This window comes from Plasmodium gallinaceum (assembly GCF_900005855.1).
Source record: "Plasmodium gallinaceum strain 8A genome assembly, contig: PGAL8A_v1_96, whole genome shotgun sequence".
Lineage (NCBI taxonomy): Eukaryota > Apicomplexa > Aconoidasida > Haemosporida > Plasmodiidae > Plasmodium > Plasmodium gallinaceum.
In genome coordinates this window covers 41,817-65,820 of record NW_021628262.1, presented here as the reverse complement: position 1 = coordinate 65,820, position 24,004 = coordinate 41,817, and the positions used below count along the sequence as shown (strand labels likewise).

Here is a 24,004-nt window from a genome sequence, read left to right as displayed (position 1 = left end):
AAAATAGAGGAAGAAGGAAGTTGAAATTCAGTACCAAAGAAAAAAAAAGAGGAAATAGAAGAATGGAAAAGAAAAAATTGATTTGCATAGTTAGCGTTAAAAATTAAAAATAATGAAAAGAAATACATGAGGGAAATAATTGAAGAAGTGTTAGTAAAAAAGAACGAAAATGTAGTAAAAAACCTAGTGTTAGAAAAGGGAAAATTATATGTAAAAATCATTGGGGAAATATTTGTAGAAAGTAGGCAGAAAACAATAATAAAAATTTGTATATAAAGCATAAGAAAAAAAAATAGAAATTAAGAGACTGAAAAAATACATGAAGCATTATAAGAAATTCTAGAAATGATCAATAAATTTTATTATTCATCTTCTTGATTATTTATTAATAAATAAAGTTAAGTATTTCTAGATGTTTAGTTACTGATTTATCAATTGCACGTTCAATGATTTCATTAGAATATTTACTTGTTAATTTCTTGTTCAATAACCTTTCTTGTATTTAAAGAACAAATTAATAAAAAATATGTAGAAATTAACCATATTATTTTATTAATAATAAAATAAATTATTACATAGTTCATTTATTCACATTAATATTAATTTTTATCTCTTTTATTTATTATTTAATTTAATTTATGTCATATAAATGTAATATTTAACATTATGTTTTTTAATCTTTAGTGTTAAAAAGAATAGTATACATCGCATTATGAAAAGAAAAAATTATTTTCTTTCATTAAGAAGAAGCTTTATTTTTTCTATTAAAAAGTAAAACTATCATCATTTTTTTTTTTATTAAAATTTCCTTAGTTTTTAAGATTATAAAACCCAAATAAAATAAAATATTATTTTTTATGATTTTAAATACACAAAAAAAAAAATAAAAATAATATGTCTGTTTTTCTTTTAGCATGATGGTTTTTTAATATTCCATTCAATGATGTTGTGATATATTAATTATCTATTTAAAGTAATTTATAGGGTTTTAAATTGTCAAATTAATAGAGCATGACAAGTTATCTGTACTTATTCATTTTATAGTAATAGTAGTTTATGTTAGTTATTATATACTTATTACATATATATCAATTTATAACAAATTTAACGTATTGATTTGTTAACTTCCTATTCGGTGATTTTGCTATAGCACTAAATAAACATATTAATAAGGAGCATGTAAAGTTATCTCTACAAATATAATGAATTTATGTATAATTTTAAATGCTATAAAATAAATGTACTTATATAATATACTTTGCTGAGCATTCTTTATTTTCAATAGACATTTGTTTACTTTAGTAAAAATTCCTACTTATGAATCTAAATCCTCATGAAATATACATTTTAATTAAATATATTTTAACTTGTAATGTTGTGAATAATTTTAAGCAACGCAAGTCTTCTGATTCCAAGTTATTAAACATAAATAATTAATGAGATCCAATTAAATTATATAGATGCTACAAACATAAATATTTTATTACTATGTATGTAAAATTTATCCATAAAAAAGAAGCTAAAAATAAAAGTTCATTGCAAAAAAACTCTCTCAAAAACAATTTTTTTTTTATCTTCTTCGAACATAATTTTTCCCCAAGCATAAAATTTTTTTTTTTTGTTTAACTAGTGTTTTCATGTCTAGCTATATATTTTCCAAACAGTTAGATATTTTAATTCTCAAAAAAGATTAATAATTCCCTTTTTTAACCACATATATATTATTGAATATACAGTTTTTAACTTACTTTTTTATAGTTTTCACACAGAACTATTAAAAATTGTTACGTTTATCCATCTCCCAAAAAGAAATTACAAAAAAAACATTATTTCTTCTTTAAAAATGAAAATAGATATATAATATTTTTTTATGAATTTTTTACTAATATCTTGATTTATTGATTTAATATTCAGTGACTTTGATAGAATATTGAAGAAAATAATTAATAAAGAACATGTAGTGCTCTACTAATTTAATGAGTTTATGTATGATTTTAATACTATAAACCAGTAATTTGTTTTATATATATAGACTATTTCATTGAGAATTTGTTGTTTTTAAGAGGCATTTATTTACCTTAATAAAAGTCTTTTATTTTCATTAAAAATTTAAATCATTAATTATAGATATTAATTATATATGTTTTATTTATAATATCACGAATAGTATTTAGAAATTCATATATATTCCTCTTAAATTAAAAAACATATATAATTAACAAAACACAGAATATATTATATGAATATTACAAAACATGAAAATTTTATTATCATAAATATGAAATTTTATTATATAAATTTAAACAAAGTATACTACAATAAATCTTTTTGTCAACAATCCTTATTTTTTGAACATAAATCATTTTATTATAAAAATAAAAAGGCATTTTCTTATTTATATTTTAAATTTATAAAAATAAGAGAAAAAAATTAGTTAATCTTTTTTTTTATTTAACGCTTGTCTGAATAACTATTTATTTTTCATACAACTATTACTTTTTACTCTGGACAATGTTAATACCTTTTGTTAACCAAGTGTCTAAAAAAACATATGTTTTCCTTCCTTTTATTTAAACTATCTATTTTTCATTTATGTAAAACCTTTTATTATTCTCATCCCATTGTAATGTATTAAAAGATGATTCTCTTTTTTTTATTTCTTCTATATGTTCTTCTTGCCATGTTGTTTTATATAACCATCCATCTTTAAATACATTATTAATTCTATTTCTTTTTGCTTATCAATGCATTACTGTTTTCTGTATTGTACTTTTATATTAATTCTATCTTTTTCAAATCGACTTTATTTTTAATTAAATGATCTATAAATAATACTACACACCTCTTTTGTATAATATTTAGATGAATATATATGATAAAAACATTTTATTTGTGCATAATGAATTACGGAGATAATGTGCAATAGTAAATTCATACACTAAAATAGTTATTCAAAAAAAACATGTACACTTAAAAAAGAAATACACTTGCACTAAAAATTAATATATCAAAAATAAATAAATAAATATATAATAATTATTTTTTTTTTTTTTTTGTTCATTTGTGTATTTACAATTAAAAGAAAAAAAAAAATATCAAATATATTTTTTTTTTTTTTGGCTTATCATGCCGACTTAAAAATTATAATCAAAAAATAGGAAGATGACTTTATTTTTTTGCATTCTTTTTCCTTAAAAAAAAAAAAAAAATTTTTTTCTCAGGGCGGAATATTTATTAATTTCATGTTCAATGTATTCATTAGTATCAGATAAACAAATTAATAAAGGGCATGTAGTGTAAAATCTACTCAATTTATTTTTAATTTAATTAAATTTTATATCAAAATTTTTATTTTTATTAATCAACACCATATACTATTTATTAATTAAATGTTTTTTTTAGGTTAATTTACGCAAACTTCATAAATGTAATTTTTTTAACATTACTTTTTAATTTAATATAAAAATATACACTCCATACTAATCCATGCACAATCCGAAAAAAAATTAACTTTTTTTTTTACAATAATAAAAAAAAAAAATGAAAAAATGAAAAAATGAAAAATAATACTACCATAATATTTTTTTTTGTGTCAAAATCATATGCAGAAAGAAAAATATTTATATAATTCTCTTTTTTTTTTAGTACACTAATTTATAAAAAGAATTTTGTCCTTTGTGATATTAAAAAATAACAACTGATAGAAAATAAATAGTCAGACATGCAAGTTCTAGAAAAAAAAAATTGTTAGTTTTTTATATTTTCTTTTAGTAAATTTTAAAAGACATAAGAAAAAACAGACTTATTTTTTTTTTTTAAATGATTTAATTGTCGAAAAATTAAAAAGAATGGTTTTTTATTAATAGATTTCTCGTAGTATATTTTGTCTTAAATTCATGTTATAAAATTTTATATTAAAAATAATAAAATTTTTTTATTTTGTAGTATTAATATATTTTATTTTGCACTTTGTTAACTATTTTTATTTATTAATTTAAGAGCAATATATTTAAATTGCTTAACAATACTTATAGCTTTATATATATAATATATGTGATTAAAATCGATAATAAATGAGGATTTAAATTTTTAATAAAAAAATAAAGTTTTTATTAAATTAAATAATTTCTTCAGAAAAGCAATAAATTCTCAATTAAGAAGATTATATAAGCACACTTTGTGGGTTTAAAGAACTAAAATTATACTTAAATTTATTAAACTAGTAGTGAAAACTCTATATGTTCTTTTATTAATCTGTTTCCACAGTACTCTAACAAAGTCTTCGAATGGACAATTAATATATCATGTGTCCTAAAAGCGCTCTTACAGATTGTGGTTCTATTTATATGAGTGTTTTATTAACTGGATGTTCGGTGACTTTATTAAAGTACTGAACAAACAAATTAATAAAGAGCATGTCGAGTTGTCTCTACGATTTTGATGTATTTATATATACTTTTATATGCTTTGAACGAGTGATTCTTAATTATGTGCTCTACTTCGTTCTGCATTCTTTGATTTCAATAGGAATTTATTTACTTTAATAAAAATCCTTATATTTATTGAAAATTTAAATACTTATTGAATATTGATTATTATTTAATTGTAATTTATTTATTTCTTTGTTAATAGTTATGTTCAGCAATTTAAATATATTGCCGTTGAATTAACAAACATAAACCATTAGTAAAAATGCAAATTAATTATATAAATATTAATTACGTGAAAATTTTATTGTCATATGTATAAAATTTTTTCTCACAAATTAAAAATATAAATATTATGCAAATTGAACTCTTTTATATGTAAATATTTTTATCTGTTAAGATCTCATTTTTATTGATACTAAATCGTACTCTCTATTTTTATTTTACCAATTTTTCTCTCACCAATTAAATCATTTTAAAAAAAATAAATATATTTTTTTTTTTACGTATCTCAATTTATTAAAAGAAAAATAAAAAAAATCCATAATTTTTTTTTTTTTTTTTTTCCTCGTGTGCATAACCAACTACGTATTCTTCATATAGCTAATCTTTTTTATTACCAAAATGGTTAATGAAGCCTTTTATTAACCAACTGTACATTGTAAACCTGCTTTTTAGTCAAATGAAGTAAGACATATTTCAATTGATTTTTCAAAAAATTAATTTACATATAAAAATTTAGGTTCTATGATGGATGATTCTAAGGTAATTTTTCTTTCAGAAAATGATTCTGAAGATATTGTGTTTCTTTTTTAATTTAATCCATATCTTAATGTGCCTTTGAGAGCACATTTATGTTGCCTTGAAACAATATACCAATAAGTAAAATTAGGCGATTACATTGATGTAATTTATTTAGAAAATAGCCTTTCGTTTAATTCTTTTGACATTATCAATAGATGAAATAAACACAATCATCGAGTTAGTTTAAAAAGTTTTAAAAATACAAAACATATAACCAGTAGGTTAAAATATAACGATATATTTTTTTTAGTAAAAATTTCTATCACATGGCACAGATATGATCTCTTTTAGATAATGTCTATAGATATTCCACATGTAAGAAGGATCATAATGGCTATAAAACATGTAAAGATGCTTAATTTAATGAAAAATTGATTAATTTACAGAGTTACTCAAAATTTCACAAAGGAAATGAACAAATGATATATCTTTCAAATAACTATATAAAAAGTGATTTGAAGCTTGAAGGTCCTCTTTATTTGTGTAAATATAAGAATATGAGTCAATTAAGTCCATGCAAAAATTCATAAATTAATTCTGTAAAAAATATAATAACAAAACCAGAAGGATTAATCATTAGATCTATAAACTTTAAGGCTATATCTCATTAAAATAATGTAAGTTTTTCTTCACTTTTAGCAGTTTTCTTATGCTATCTTGAATTATTATAATTTTTGTTTCGTGTTATATATATATATCCTTTGCGTGGAATAGAATTAAGTTACTCAGAAGAAATTTATATGTTTTAACTCTCTAATTATGTTTGTTCACTCATATACATATATTTTCTTCACTTTTTTTTAATATTTTGTCAATTTATAAAAAGTAAATATACAAAAAAATATTGCATACATATTATGTTTAACAATTTCTCCGTACTTTTTTAATTTTTCTTAGATAGTTAATCTATAAATAATACTATAGACCTCTTTTTTATGGTATTTATATGAATAAATAGAATAAAAACATTTTATTTTGTACATGCTGAATCACGGAGACAACTCAAAATCAAAAATGAGTATACTAAGATAGTTACAAAGTGTTTACATTAAAAAAAAAAATATACTTTACTAAAAGTGAATACACTAAAAAATAAATAAAAATATAATTTTTTTTTTTTTTTTTTGGTATATAACTCCGACTTAAAAAATATTATGATAACATTTTTTTTATTATTTTCTATTTTTTTCTGGGATTATGTATGGATTATTGTGGAGTATAAGTGTTTTTTTTTCATTAAAATGTAATATTAAAGAAATTACATTTTAGAATGTTGAGCAAATTAATTAAAAAAATAAACTAATAAGCAATATTTGACGTTAATTAAAAATAATAAATATATTAGATTAAAAATTAAAATAAATAATGATTACATGCTCCTTATTAGTTTGTTTTTTTTGATGCTAACAAAATCATTGAACGGACAATTAATAGATCAAGAGTAGAAATAAAAGGAAAAGTATCATAATTATTACTTTATTAATGTTTGACCTATAATTATAGTATTATAGACTTGTTTTGAATAATATTCAAGTAAATAAAATAATTAACAGTCTTTTTAATTGTGCATTTAAAACCCAGAAAAATTTTCACATGTGATTTATTAATTGCCTGTTAAATGATTTTTCTAGTATGAAAAAAACAAATTAATAAGTAGCATTTAAGTATAATTTATTTTAATTTTTAATTTAACATTTTTATTATTTTTAATCAACATGAAATACTACTTATTAGTTGATTATTTTTTTAAGTTAATTTATTCAACACTCTAAAAAGCAATTTCTTTAATATTACATTTAACAAAAAAAAATAGACATTTTGTAGTAATTCACACATACTCCTCAAAAAAAAAAAAAGAAAATAAGAAAAAAAAATGTTATTATAATATTTTTTTTTTTAAGTCAGTGTCATGTGCCAAAAAAAAAAAATATATATATGATACTTTTTTTTTTAATTGCAAATACACATACCAAAAAAAAAATAGTTATTATTTATTTATTTTTTTTTAGTGTACTCACTTTTTCTTCAAGTATATATATTTTTTTTAGTGTACATAATATTTGAATAATTATTTTAATGTACGTATTTATAATTACATGTTGATTCCGCGATTCAATATATATACAAAATAGAATGTTTTTACTTTATTTATTCATCTAAATATTATACAAAAGAGGTCTATGCTATTATTTATATACCAACATATAAACGTGTATATACAAAAAAAGAATAAGTATACAAAGTACTTATACTAAAGAAAAATAGTTGAACTAAAGGTAAACGCATTTATAAAAAAAAATACTCGTCTTAAAAATAAATACACTAAAAAAAAATGTAGATATATTTTGTTATTTTTTTTTTTTTTTTGTACATACAATTATATATATAAAAATATAAATTTTTTCTTTTAAAAAAGAAAAGTATCATACCTTAAAAATAAAATTTATTTTGTATTTTATGAAAGATTAAGAATATAATGTAGGATAGTGTATACATGGAATACTGCATAAATTATCAACCATGGTAATTATCTAATGCAGTTAATACTTGATATTAATTAAAAAAAGTGAATAATTTTATTAATATTTTAATTTTATAAAAATAAAATAAGTAGATCCTTATCTACATGCTCTTTACTAATTTGTTTTCTCAATACTAGCAAAGTCATTAAAAATCCAATTAATAAATTAAGGATGAAATAGTCATTAAGTTAAATTGCATATATAAGATATAAGGTAAAATTTTATTTTTATATTTCATGTATTCCTTTTTATTCTAATGTACAAAAATTTGGTATAATGATTAAATTATAAGCCTAGGTCATAAAAGATATTATAAATATTTTATAAGATAATATTTAGTTATACAGAAAATATGAATAATCTTTGTATAAAAGATTACCTAAATAAAAAAAGAATTTTTATATTTTTTTTATTAATTGATTTTTTTAATTATATATAATTTAATTTGAATTTAAAAATAATATTTTTTTTTCTATTATTACCATAAAAAATTTATATTTGGTAAATAAATTATTTTAATAGAACCAATTAGGGAAACAACTAATAATTAAAATTAAAGTTAAAAGAAAGAAATGAAAATTTTGTTTTTTTATTATTAAATTTCTATTCATTTTATTTTAAAAGACAAATAATAACTTGATTTTTAGTATATTTATTCATTTTAAAAAATTATTTCACATATAATTGTTTTATTAATTACCCATTCAATAGCTTCATAAGAGTATTGAACTGATAAATTAATAATCAACATATAGAGTTTTCCTTATAATTTATGTTTTAAATAGATATACACTAAGTACGAGTGTTTATTCATCTTAAACAAAGTTTAAATTAAAATTATTTAATATATTTTAAAACATATACATATAAGAATTTAATAACAAAAATAAATAGAAAATCATTTTTTTTTTTTATTCTAAAACTTTTAAATTCAATTTAATTTTTTTTTAAACTAATTAATTAGAGTTAAATTACATGCTAAAACCAAGATGTATTTCACAATAAAAATATATTGTTACCTACAAAAATGTTTTATTAATATATTTTAACTGGCAATTAACAAAAAAAAAAATGAAAAAAAAAAAATGAAAAAAAAAAAATTAAAAAAGGAATTTTAACATAAATTAATAAATAACTTTATTTTATTTTATTTTTCGACTTATGAATATGTATGGTTAACTTTATTTTTTACATACGTCTATTAACAATTATTCTAAAAAGATTAATAAAGCCTTTATCAACCAATGTTAAAAAAGTAATTTATTATTTATCTATTTAATGAATTTTGTAGTATATTGATTTATTAACATGATTCGTAAAGACATGATTAGAGCATTGAACAGGATTATTATAAATGATTATATACAATTTCTTATAATAATTTAATGACCGTAAAAATTACAATATTACGATGGCAGTACAAACTAGTAAAATTTATACTTATAGTTTACATTATTGATAATTTGTTACTTTTAGAGAATTTTATATACTTTAATAAATATTTTTATAATTAAAAATATAAATCTTTGTTAACCACTAATTTTATGTAAAAAACTTTTAGTAATATTTTTATGAAAAATAATTTTAATTATTTATATTTATTCATTAAAAATTAATTAAAATACTTAAAAATTAAAACACAACTCAATTTATTTTATTTTATATCTCCTAAAAAGGATATTATAAAAAATCTTCATAAAAAATATAAAAAAAAAAATAATTTTTTTTTTAAATTAGAGAATGTTTATCGTCGACTTTGCGTATTTCCATGTAGATATTAGCTATTGTTCTAAAATAGTTAATAATATCTTTCATTCACCAATTAATGAATAAACAAATCAAAATTACACTAAATTCTACAAATTTGATTAGTTGTGAAAGTATTCTTCACTAATAGTATTTAATTTATATATAATTAAACTATATAAAATGAAATAAATAACTTGTATCATATGACTTTACTATCTTCTAAATAAAATATATAGCTCAATATTTTATTTAATTCTAATACAATAATAAATTTATAAGATATTTAAATAGGTTTACTAAATTTAACTTATTTAGGAGTCTAAACATTTGAATTAGATCATTGATTATATATGAAATAATTCTATTACGTTAATCTATAAAAATTATTTAAAAATATATTTAATAAATTCTAATTTTTTCTTCAAAAAATAGTAAGTTCATTATGAAATTCTTTTCTATGAACATATACTTAAATATCATTTTTTTTTTTAATTACTTGTTTGAAATATTTTTTAATGTGTGAAGCGTTTATATCTATCTTTTTATTTTATTTATATTTAATAATATTTAAAAAAATTTAATGATGCTCTTTATTAATCTAATAAAATACAAATATTGAGGTATTGATTTCTTAGTTGTTCAAATACTTTTGTATAATAATGATTAATGAAAGATATAATTAAAATTTTACGAAATGGTAGATAATTAATCATACAAAAAATAACAAATCAATTATTAACACTTACTGCTTAATAAAATAGTTAATTAAAAAAAGAACATTCAATGTTTTTATTTTGTGATATTGCAAATTTTATTTGTTAATTATAATTATTTAATTTTAATTTAAAAAAAAAATTATTTTTTTTTTATTTGTTGTTAAAGGGATTTTTATTAAGGAATTAAATTTTATTAATTGAGTTAACTTTTGAATCCATGAAAATTAAATTCAAAGTTTATAAGAAAACAAAAATATTTAAATTTTTATTATTATTTAAATTTTATATATTTTTAAAATTTTTTTAATAATTTTATTTTGTATTTATTATTTTATTTTTAATATAATTTAGAGTATAATCAATAGCATAAATGATAATTTAAGATTTTAATAAAAATAAGAATAAATTTATATTAAATAAATAAACTCCTCTAAAACAATATATATTCTTTTGTGTAAGCTATATATATAAAATTTGCTTTAATAGTGAGATATTTTTATAACGGTTAAAACTAATAGAGACTATTCGACATGCTCCTTATTAATTTTACTCAATATCCTGGCATATTTGATGAACAATCAATTAATAGATCAGTATGTTAATGTTCGTATAATATGATGTATAAAATAGAGTATTTATGATTTATTAATCTATTGTCAAATAACTTCGATATATTATTAAAAGAATAAATTAATATAGAGCATATAGAGTGGTTTCTATTGTTTTTAACTGTTATAAAAATATATATCTATTATATAAAAAATAAATCCTATATATATAATTTACATAAAAGAATATTAGTTAAGAGAAGTTTATTTAATACAAATTTATTTTTATTAAAAGCATAAATTATCATTAAATCTATTGATTATATTCAAAATAATATTTTAAAACAACATAATAAATTAAAAATGAGGTTACTAAAAAATCTTTAAAAATACATAAAATTTAAATAATAATAAAAGTTAAGTCCTTTTTGTTTTCTTTAAACTTCGAATTTAATATTTATTCATTTTATCATTATCAGATTATTCACTTTTATTATTTATATAAAATATTAAATGCATGAATTAATTGCTATTGTTGTNAATTTAAATTTTATAAGAAAACAAAAATATTTAAATTTTTATTATTATTTAAATTTTATGTATTTTTAAAATGTTTTTAATAATTTTATTTTGAATTTATTATTTTATTTTTAATATTATTTAGAGTATAATCAATAGCATAAATGATAATTTAAGATTTTAATAAAAATAAGAATAAATTTATATTAGTTAAATAAACTCCTCTAAAACAATATATATTCTTTTGTGTAAGCTATATATATGAAATTTACTTTAATAGAGAGATATTTTTATATCAGTTAAAACTAATAGAGACTACTCGACATGCTCCTTATTAATTTTACTCAATATCCTGGCATATTTGATGAACAATCAATTAATAGATCAGTATGTTAATGTTCGTATAATATGATGTATAAAATAGAGTATTTATGATTTATTAATCTATTGTCAAATAACTTCGATATATTATTAAAAGAATAAATTAATATAGAGCATATAGAGTGGTCTCTATTGTTTTTAACTGTTATAAAAATATATCTCCATTATAGCAAAATAAATCTTATATATATAGTTTACATAAAAGAATGTTAGTTAAGAGAAGTTTATTTAATACAAATTTATTTTTATTTTTATTAAAAGCATAAATTATCATTAAATCTATTGATTATATTCAAAATAATATTTTAAAACAACATAATAAATTAAAAATGAGGTTACTAAAAAATCTTTAAAAATACATAAAATTTAAATACTAATAAAAGTTAAGTTCTTTTTGTTTTCTTTAAACTTCGAATTTAATATTCCATTATTTCAAATATTAATTCGATTAATGAAATTGAATTCTCAAATAATGAAACCCATTACTCAATAATCTAAAGATGAAAAAAAATTAAATAAAATATAAAAGAAAAAAAAATTAACATAAGAATAATAAAAAAAATTTCTTTTTTAGTTATCTGTTTTCTTAAGTAGCAAGTATGCGTAAGAACTTGCTTTTTCCTTATAATTGATTAGCTATTATTTCATAAAAAGTCAACCATACCTTTTATTAATCATATACGTATTTTAAAATATGTATATTTTTGAATATCTTGCGTGTATACAACTCTCTTCTCTACTTTGGTCCACAACATTAAAAATTCAAAAAGGTTATTTATATTCTTTATTATTCACTTGTCAAAGCTTAACATTTAATTACATATAATTTATATTTAATCTGCTTTCCATAATGATTTTCACGTAAATATCGTTATGAAAAAATTAATTTAATATTTTCATTTAATTTATTTTTTAGAATTTTTATTTTTTCACCAATTTTTTTATAAGGAAGCATTTATGATAACAAATTTTTCTATATTTTTAATTTTTTTATTTTAATATTAATATTAGTATTTAACTAACTTATAAAACAGTTACATAATCATTAAAATTAATTTTAGTTCACTGTTGTCATTATTACGCAAATTAAAACTGAATTTAGGTATATTTTATTTATAACAATAAAAAAATATATATATATGTATTGTATATATAATGTTTTAGTTATTTTTTTTATTTTTTAATTATACATTATTATTTGCTTATAAAAGTGATATTGCATGCATAGTTTTAATTCACTTGTATTTTTTTATTTACCTAAGCAGTGTTATAAGTTTTTAATATATCATTGTTAATTATATATTGTTATAAATTTTATCATATTATATATATTTTTTTGACAATCAATTTTATATAATTATCATTTTACTTGTTATATAAATAATAATATTATTCTATTTTTATGTAAATTTTCTTGGTAATTCTTAAATGAATATTTTATGTATTTAATTTCTTTTTTTATTTCTTCAAAAAAAAACAATTTATTATAAAAAATATTCTTTAACAGATATTATTACCATTTTATGTTAAATATGTAATAAAAACTTTCTTATTAAATTTTTTGTTTATTTTATTTTATTTAGAAAGAGAAATTTATTAATGAAAAAATTCTTGAATAGATATTGCCACCATTTTATATTAAATATGTATTAAAAAAAAATTTTAAATCTTTTGTTTATTGTATGTTTTATTTAAAAAAATTAATTTATTATTTGAAAAATTCTTGAATAAATATTATCATTTTAAATTAAAAGCATGACAAAATTTTTTTTTAAATTTTTCGTTTATTATATGCTTTATTAAAAAAAAAATTTGAATTATAAGTATTAATAAAGAATAACCTATTATTGTTAAATTTTGAAAAAATTTATTTTTAAAAAAAAAAAATATAATTAAACTTTAATATTTAAATAATAAATTAAATCTAGTTTTTAATTTTTATAAATATTATCTATTGCACTAGAAACTATATTTTTTTTTTTTTCTTTTTTTTTTTTTTTTTTTTATTCTCGTTATTCCATTTATAATAATATATAATGAAATTATTATAAAACTATACTTTTTTTATTATATTATGGATAAATAGTTCCGCTGTTTAAATTATTTTACACATAAAATATTTAATTGTTATTTTTTCCTCCTTTTTCATTTATAATTTTCTTGAAAATACTTCGAATAAATATCTCAGAAATTTTTTTTTTTTTTTAATTTTTAATTTATAGAACAAAAATTGCAAATATCTTTAAGGTATCACATAAATACACACTTTTTTTTTTTTTTTTTTTTAAATTTATATATTTTTTTTTTTTTTTTTTTAAAAGCAATTGTTATTTGGTAATATATATATGTATTTGACATTCTTTGAGATATTATTTTATTATTTTAGAATTTTTTACTATGAANTAACCTATTATTGTTAAATTTTGAAAAAATTTATTTTTAAAAAAAAAAAATATAATTAAACTTTAATATTTAAATAATAAATTAAATCTAGTTTTTAATTTTTATAAATATTATCTATTGCACTAGAAACTATATTTTTTATAGGAAATATAATAAAATTTACAAAAAATGGATTATTGAAAAAAAATAGCTCTACAAAAATATATTAAGGTAAAATTTACAAAGACATAAAGAGTAAAAAGTAAGAAAAATACATATATCTTATTTTAATTTTAGAAATGGCACTTTTATATAATGAAGGATGCGAAAATTTTGAAGGGGACTCTGCCATGTGCCGCATGAATATATGTTCTATAAAACAAAATAAATTTGATCTATCATATTGTTATCTTGCAGAAGAATTAGTTAAAGTATATCATCCTTTAAATAATGATTCAAATGTTATTTCAAGAAATATATTTAAATATGAACGTTATGGACCATATAGACATTCTAGGATAATTATTCTTTCAAAGGATGATCAAGATGGTATTGTGTTTCTATATGAATATAATAAATTATCTTATTCATATCCAACTAAAACATTTTTATGCCGTCTTAGGAATATAAACCAAACGATAGCATTATGCGAATCTCTTGATATATATTATATAGATAATAAACTTTCTTTTAGTTCTTATGATGTTATTAATGAAAAAAATGATCTACCTTTGAAACATTTAAAAAACCCCAATCATAAAATTATTAAATCAAAATATAAAGATTTATTTATTAAAGAACATTCCTGCCATCATATAAAAACAAGATACATTTCACATCGTAGTTGCATGTATGCCATATGTGAAAAAAAAAATGAAGATTATATGTTGTGTTCTGATGCGAGTTATAGTGGAAAATTAATGTTTTTGGATTATTATAATCGAATGAATAAAAAATTTATATATCTTCCAGAAAGTTGCTTAACAAGAGATTCTAATTTCGCATGTAATGCATATTTTTGCGAAATCAATGCTAAAGATAAATTTTTTCCATGTGAACATAAAGAAATTAGTGCTATAAAAGATATAATGCCATATTCAAAGAGGTCAGAAGTTATGCCAATAAAGCAGCAGATTGTTCATCATGAAGATAATTTGAGTGCATCTGCTCTCTTTGCAATGACTCTTATGCCTTTTTTAATTCTTTTCGTTTTTTTTTGGTGCTATATATATAAGAATTTTAAAAAGAGGAGGAGAAGTAAGTTATTTGTAAAACATTTAAGTGTATTAATGCTTATATTATATATATACTTTATATTTTTTAATTTATAAAAAATGAAAAGACAAATAAAAATATTTTAATATTATATATGTTTAATTTTATATTTTTTCTGTTTTTATTAGGAAAAATTTATTAATGATAAAAAGTTATAATTAAGACTTTTATTAAAAAGATAAAATATTCTTACGAGAGGTACACAAAATTAATATTATAGAATTTATATTTTATATTTAACATATTTATTATAATACTTAAGCAAAACTATGTTACAATAAATGAATTATAAATCTTAAAATTTCACATATGTATCTAAATGCGTACGTATATATATATAAATTAGTTGAAATTAAAAGTTTCTTATGCTTAAATTTCTCAAATATTATATGTTTTTTTTTATATATATCGTTTTACACTTTTTTAAGTATTAATTTGTTAATTTTATGTTAAAAATTTTGTTATAATGATTTATTATTTGTCTATTCATTGACTCTACTAAATTATTGAACAAATAAATTAATAAAGAATATGTAGAGTTCTCCTTACTAAGTTAATTAAATAAAATTTGGTATTAATATTATAAACCAGTAAACTATGTTTATATAATCTATTTCATTTAAAATTTATTCTTAATGGATATTTATTTACTTTAATAAGTATCTCATATTTTTATTAAAAATTTAAATTCTTATCGTTATTATTTTCACTTATATGTATTTTATTTAAAATGTTATGAGTAATATTTAGTAATTCAAATACATTACTTTCAAACTAGCATAAATAGTTAACAAAATATATAATAAATTATGTAAATACTACAAATATCGAAAAATTTATAATTATTAATATAAAAAGTTATATATATTTAAGCAAAAATATTCTACAAGAAGCTTTTTGTCAAAAATTCTTTACTTTTTGAACATTTTGATTTATATTTTAAAAAAATAAATATATTTTTTTGTTTATCTAAAACATACAATAAGAAAACAAAAAAAAGTAACAACTCTTTTTTTTTTGTTTAGAAACTTGCATGGTGATTTGTTAATTGCTTGTTTATTGGCTTTGCTATTATTGAAGAAGGATATTAATAAAGAGCATATAGTTCTAACTCTATTTAATTTAATTCTTATTTAATTAAATTTTTAAATTTTAGAATTCTTTAACTTAAATTAAATATAATATCTATTATAATTTTCACATACATTTTATTCCTTAAAAAAAAAAAAATCTAAAATTTTTTAAGATTATCATTTTTTCTAAAAAAAAAATATATGATAAATTTTTTTTTTTGAATTATGGATACACATGAAAAGAAAAAAAAAAATTATAATTTATTAAAAATTTATTTTTAGTGTACACGCTTTTGAGTAGCTATTTTAGAGTACACACTTATGAATTCATATTGTTTCCGAGATTTAGCATGCACAAAATAAAATATTTTTATTCTAATTATTAATTTAATTATTATAGAAAAAAGGTTTATAATATTATTTATAAAACACATAGCTAATTATTTATTTTCCATACAAATGTTACTCTTTGTTCTCAAAGAGGTTATTAATACCTTTTATTAATCAAGTAGTAAGCAAATAAATAAAAAACAACTAAAATGGTTTTTCCTATTTTTCTTTAATGGGAAAAATATTTTGTTATAAATAAGTAAATGTTATATAATTGTTTTATTAACTGGATGTTCGGTAATTTTCCTAGAGAACTGGTTTATTAACTGGGTGTTCGGTGACTTTATTAGAGTATTGAACAAACAAATTAATAAAGAGCATGTAGAGTCTCCTTTACGATTTTGACGTATTTATATATATTTTTAAATGCATTGAACGAGTGATTCTTAATTACGTAATTTACTTCGTTCAGCATTCTTTGATTTCAATAAGCATTTATTTACTTTAATAAAAATCTTTATTTTTATTAAAAATATAAATCCTTATTGAGCATTAATTATTAATTAATTCTAAATTACTAGTTTATTTGTTATGAGTTACATTCAGCAATTAATACATATTGTTGTTGCATTAGCAAACATAAACAATTAGTGGAAATACAAATTAATTATATAAATATTAATTAAGTCAAATTTATCGTTATCTGTATAAAATTTTCTCTTGCCAAATTAATTCAATCCTACTTCGTTAAAAAAAAGAAAATCTCTTTTTTTTTTTTTTTATTTTTTTTTTTTTAATATCTCATTCTTGTTGGTAACAAATCTTTTTTCATTTGATTTTTTTTTTTTTTTTTATCAATTTATTTTCTTTCTGACGGTCTGTTTTTTATAAAAATACAAACAAAAAAAAATAATCATTTTTTTTTTTTTTTTGTGTGTGCGCATGACCAACTACGTATTCTTCATATAACTAATCCTTTTATTTTCCAAAAAGGTTAATAAAGCCTTTTATTAACCAGTACTCTAGCAAATTCACCGAACACCCAGTTAATCAATTGGCAACAACTACAGGAAAATCGAAATCAGCACAAACAGAACCCTCATTGGATTATCAGGATTTTAGAAAAGTATAAAGAAATAGACAAGTTAGGATTAGATGTGTTCAAAAATATAATACCCATTAGCATGTCTTATATATTCAGAACAAGTGGAGATTTGGAGAGCACTAAAGTAAAGATACCAAAAGGATTATATAAATTGGAAGAAACTTCGTTTGAAAAATACTCTAAATGGTTTGACTATCTTGAAAACAGAGATAAAATGAGAAAATTAACCAAATTTGACACATGTATCATAATGTAATCTTTATTACGAGCGTATTATTCAGGATGGGTAACAGAATTGTATTACGATGAGGAAATAACTGTAATGCTACAGCTAAAGATAAAATTAATGAAGAAGATATTTAAAAATGGTGATGAGCGTATTAAACATATAAGAAAACTATTATTAGTAGATAGGAGGAACAATGTACTGGAAGCTATGAATTCATTCATTGAAGACTGTAAGGAATATGTGGATGGTTGTTTATGTTTTGATGAACCAAACGAATATAATATTGACGATTTATGGAAATTTCTTAGATTGGGAATCCCATTTAATTGTTTAATAGTTAATAAAAGGCTTTATTAACCTTTTTGGAAAATAAAAGAACTAGTTAAATGAAGAATACAAAGTTTGTCATGTACACACAAAAAAAAAAATTGATCATCAATTTTTTTTTGTTCGTACTTTTTTTTAAAAAAAAAAGTACAAAGATCGTCAGGAAAAATTTGATAAAAAAAAAAAAATAATTGGAAAAAGATTTGTTACCAATAATTAAATAAAAAAAAAAAAAAAGAAAAAAAATTTTTTTTTTTGGGGAATGAAATATGATTTTGATGAATTTTGTAAAAGAAATATTTATACATATAACAATAAAATTTTCATGTAATTAATATATATATAATTTTTTGTATTTGTCAATAATTGTTTATGTATGTTAATTAAACAGCAATATATATTAATTGTTGTATGTAACTCATAACAAATAAACTAGTAATTTAGAATTAATTAATAATTAATGTTCAATAAGGATTTAAATTTTTAATAAACATAAAGATTTTTATTAAAGTAAATAAATGCCTATTGAAATTAAAGAATGCTGAATGAAGTAGATTATATAATTAAGGATCACCCGTTCAAAGCATTTAAAAATATATATAAATACATCAAAACCATAGAGGCAACTCTACGTGCTCTTTATTAATTTGTTTGTTAAGTAGTCTATCAAAGTCATCGAAAACACAGTTAATAAACCATTTAGTAAAAGCACCCATTAAATTATCTAAGAATAAAGAATTTATGAATTTAATATCAACAATGTTAGCATTAGAAGACATGTGCAAAGAAGAAAATAGTCATAATAACTTGGATATAAGGGCAATAAATAGAGATAAGGATGGATATTCAGAAAGGAAAAACAGAAAGTTTAATAAATGTTACTATCGCGGCGAAAAAGGATATCTTAAAAAGGATTGTGTACATAGAAAAAAAAGATGTAGTAATTGTAATATGATAGGACATTTGGCGTCAGTATGTAGAGATAAAATTATACAAGATAAAGAGGATGAAATCAAAGGTATAATAACAGATAAAAGATATAATTTAAATCTTAAAATGATCAAAAATGAAACTAATCCACAGAAAATCCCTTAAATGCAAAGATACCTTAATATACAATTGGAACACCTGAAAAGACAAAAAGAAAAACCAAAGGAAAGGAATAAGGAGAATAAACCCAAAGGAAGTGATGAAGAGGAGGATAAAAAGAGAAATAGAATAAATAAGGTATTTTAGGAGAAATAAAATGACATCGAAAAGGAATACGATGAAGGTGTAACAGATTCAGCAGAAAGTGAATTATCTGTTAATAGGACAATAGAAATTGGAAGCGAAAAAGAACGATGTACGAATGCGGAACAAATAGTAGAAATTAACGGACATAACGTTAATGTATTACTAGATACAGGAGCAGATTTATGTACTGTATTAACGATTTCAGCCAATGAACTAGGTATAGAGCCAGACACATCAATACAGCCAATCAAGGTTTGTGGAATATATAGCCGAGATATTGCAATGAAATCTAAAAAGGTGAAAATATTTATGAAATTTACCAATATAAAGGTATTAACTAGATTTGCATTAATAAAAACAAATAAACCATTAATATTACTTATCGATTGGTTAATGAAAGGCTTCATTAATCTTTTTGGTAATAAAAAGGACTAGATATATGAAGAATACGTAGTTGGTTGTGTACACGCGAAAAAAAAAAAAAAATTTTTTTTAATTTTTTTTATATATTTTTTGCTTTAAAAAAAAATAGACGTAAAAAAAAAAAAAAAAATATATTTATTTTTTTTTAAATGATTGAATTGAGAAGAAAAAGGCTGATAAAATAAAAATCAAGAATAAAGTTTAGTACCAATAAAAATGAGATCTTAAACAGATAATAATGTTTACATAAAAGGATTTAATTTGCATAATATATATATTTTTAATTTGTGAGAGAAAATTTTATATATATGACAATAAAAGTTTTACGTAATTAATATTCATATAATTATTTTGCATTTTCACTAATTGTTTATGTTCGTTAATTCAACGGCAATATATTTAAATTGCTGAACATATCTATTAACAATGAAATAAATAAATTACAATTAAATAATAATCAATATTCAATAAGGATTTAAATTTTTAATAAAAAAAAGGATTTTTATTAAAGTAAATAAATGCCTATTGAAATCAAAAAATGCTGAACGAAATATATTACATAATTAAGAATCACTTGTTCAAAGCATATAAAAGTATATATAAATACATCAAAATCGTAGAGGCAACTATAAATTCTCTTTATTAAATTTTTTTTCAGCACTCTAGTAAAGTCACCGAACACCCAGTTAATAAACCAACAATATAGAATTTACTACTATGTATAATGCATACATACATATTTCAATTAGTAAAGTTTCCATTATAATTTTCACGCCTTTCATTGTATAAAAGTGTCATTATTAAAATTTATATAAGATTTTTTTATTTTTCCTTCTCCTGATCCTTTATATTGCTGTAAATATTTTCTTAATATATTTAAAAGATTTATTTGCCTATATTCATAACTTCATTTTTTTTATTTCTTATAAAAAATATAGTTTCTAATAAAATACATAATATTTATGGACTAATTAAAAGTAGTCTTTTTAATCATTTATCTAATTATTAAAATTTAACTATATTCGTTCTACCTCTTTAAAAAATACATTTCTATAAAATATATCGTTCATAAAACATACTTTTTTAGGCATGTATTATTATTCACAATTTTTTTTTGAATCATAAAAAAAAGAAACATTCAAAAAAAAATTTTACACTATAGATTTTAAAAAAGTAGTAACATTTGTTCGAGAAAAATATCAACAAAGAATAATGCTTTTCTTTAAATAAATGAAAAAGAATTTTAAATATATCAAAGAAAAAATATATTTTTTTAAGAGTTATTAAGAAAATAAAAACGTATTTTGTGCTATAATATTATTGCTTGTAGAATTATCATTAAAACCAAAATAATATAATATTATTTATGTAAAAAAAAAAAATAGTATATAAAACATTATTAAAATTTATAATTTATTTTAGTAGCTATATATAGATAGTGATGAAATAACAATACAATATAATAGGTTATTTTTAGACAAACGAAGAAATATAAATGAAATAAAATTGTACTCGCAGTATTACGTATAAATATTAGAAAAATATATAAATTAAAATTATATGCAGATTTATTATTATTAATAAAAATTAATAAAATATATCAGTATTAAGTTACATTTAATTTAACAATAATCATAATAAAAAACAAATTGGATTTGTTCTAATAACTACGCATTAATTACATAAATTCGTTCAATTTTAGCAATAAAATAAAAAAAAATGTGAACATAGTAGAATTTATATACATACAATAATGGTATCTTATAAAAAAATTATGAAAAAAAATTAAATACAGTTATAGAATTTACATATTTATAAACAAATTCGATTTCCAACTGTTGTTTAAACTATATTAAATTCATGCTATATATGTTTAAGTTGATTAAGAAATGATTTAACTTGAAATATAAATTTTAATAAAATAAAGAAATAAATTTAATTTATATGAGTAAATACATCATTACATTCTCAAACATTAATATTAAAAGCTTTATGTGAAAAAGAAAAAATTAAAATAAATATAAAAATAAATATAGAGAAGATGCAAGTTAAAATAATAATTATATATTAATGAAATAGAAATTTCATATTATAAACAAATGAAAATGAATAAAATGATTTTACTTAAATTGAACTATTTATTAAAGAAAAAAAAAAGAAAAACGAAAACAAAAACAGTCAATAAATTAAAAAAATAATGATAAGAAATAGAAATTTTCAAAACTAAGAAAAATATATATAAAAAAAATTACTCTGAATTTGCAATAACCCCAATGAAATTACAATAAAATGATATAAAATTTATTATTTAATACAAATAGATTTAATAATTAGGTATGTGTTTTATTAATTGCTTATTTGATGACTTTTCTAGAATACTAAACAAACAAATTAATTAAGAGCACGTTGAGTTGCCTTTACGGATTTAATGAATTCATGAATAATTTCTAATTTTATAAACAAGTAAAAGGTATTTATGTAATCTACTATGTTTCGAATTTATTAACTTTTAATAGGTATTTACTTAATTTAATAAGAATTGCATTATACTTATTAAAGAGATAAATCTACATTTATTACTTATTTGTACTTATATATATTTTTAATTATAGCATTACGAATAGTGTTTAACACTTAGGTGTATTGTGTTAAAGTTAACACATGTACGAAATTAATAAAATGCAAATTAAAGTTATAAAAAAAGTACGCAAATGAAAATTATACTATTCTTTTTCCTAAAAATATTATCTTTTAAAATTCAAAGTGCAAATCTCCAACAGAAGATACTCTTTTGTAAAAAAAAAAAAAAAAATACTTATATTTTTTTCTTTTTTTATCTAATGCTTTCTTGGATAATTATGTATATCCCATATAGATAGATATTTTATCAAAAAGATTAATAATTTTTTTTATTAACTAGAAAGGAATAATTATCCTTTTTGAGAATAAAAAGCATTAGTTACATGAAAAATAAATAATTATCCGTACAAGCTCTAGTTAGAAAAAAAAAAGTTGTCAATCTTTTTTGTTTTCTTTTTGCAATTTGAAATATATAAAAAAATATTATTTTTTTTTTTTAAAATGGTTGATAGTTTAAGAATAGAAGAAAAAATTTTTAATAAAAAATTTCTTGGAAGTCAAATTTTGTCTAAATTTATATGGAAAAATGTTATATTTACATTAATAAAATTTTTATATTTTATCGTGTTTATATAATTGAATTCATATTTTGTTAATTATGTATGTAGTTAATTTGAGAGCAATGAATTTCAATTGGTAAACATTAATAAAATTGTAAATAAAATTTGTTTAATTAAAATCAATAGTTAATTAGGATTTATATTCTTAACAAAAATATAAGATTTTTATTAAAGTAAATAAATTCTTCTTAAAAAAAAACAATGAATGCTAAATGAAGTAGACTATATAAAAACATTTTATTGGTCTATAGAATTAAAACTAAATTTAAATTTATTAAATTAGTGAAGAGGACTCTACATTTTCCTTAATCTGTTTGTTCAATACTCTTTCAAAGTCATTCATAGGCAATTAATAAACCAAAAGGTTATTGAATGTGCAATTAGTGAATTATTAATACATATATTAATGTAAATAAAAATAAGGACAAAATCCTTTTATTTTTTAATTAAAGTTTTCGAAATTAATTTTATTTGTTTAAAAATTAATCTAAAAGAAAAAATTTTTTAAAGATAAATACAAACGACTTATTTCTATAAAAATTTATTTTTAAAAAAAAATGTTTTCTTGTAAATTAAATTTTTTTTCTATTATCCTTTTTTTTTTTTTTATAAATAAAATTTTTTTTAAAAATATATAATTAATAAAAAAATCTATATAAAAAGAAAAAGAATTAATTTTTTTTTTTATATCTATAAATTATGTGTGATTAGCTTGTTATTCATTCTTACATACATCAAGGTATTGCAAATATAAGAGA

General features: G+C 18.6%; 1 protein-coding gene across 1 annotated transcript, besides 10 other annotated features; it reads left to right on the top strand.

Moving 5' to 3' along the window:
• Nucleotides 1-1,890: 1,890 nt before the first annotated feature.
• Nucleotides 1,891-2,303: a repeat region.
• Nucleotides 2,304-3,888: 1,585 nt separating this feature from the next.
• Nucleotides 3,889-4,305: a repeat region.
• A 46-nt stretch (nt 4,306-4,351) lies between these two features.
• Nucleotides 4,352-4,765: a repeat region.
• A 9,582-nt stretch (nt 4,766-14,347) lies between these two features.
• On the top strand, nt 14,348-15,465 carry PGAL8A_00328300 (fam-e protein; the record flags this gene model as incomplete). The annotated part of the gene is made up of 2 exons (XM_028672309.1): nt 14,348-15,305; nt 15,452-15,465. 2 exons carry the CDS (start codon nt 14,348-14,350, stop codon nt 15,463-15,465), a joined length of 972 nt encoding a protein of 323 aa, XP_028528875.1.
• Nucleotides 15,466-17,041: 1,576 nt separating this feature from the next.
• Nucleotides 17,042-17,754: a repeat region.
• Nucleotides 17,743-18,369: a repeat region.
• A 24-nt stretch (nt 18,370-18,393) lies between these two features.
• Nucleotides 18,394-19,085: a repeat region.
• Nucleotides 19,086-19,206: 121 nt separating this feature from the next.
• Nucleotides 19,207-20,010: a repeat region.
• Nucleotides 20,011-20,206: 196 nt separating this feature from the next.
• Nucleotides 20,207-20,744: a repeat region.
• Nucleotides 20,745-22,385: 1,641 nt separating this feature from the next.
• Nucleotides 22,386-22,807: a repeat region.
• Nucleotides 22,808-23,141: 334 nt separating this feature from the next.
• Nucleotides 23,142-23,625: a repeat region.
• Nucleotides 23,626-24,004: the final 379 nt, after the last annotated feature.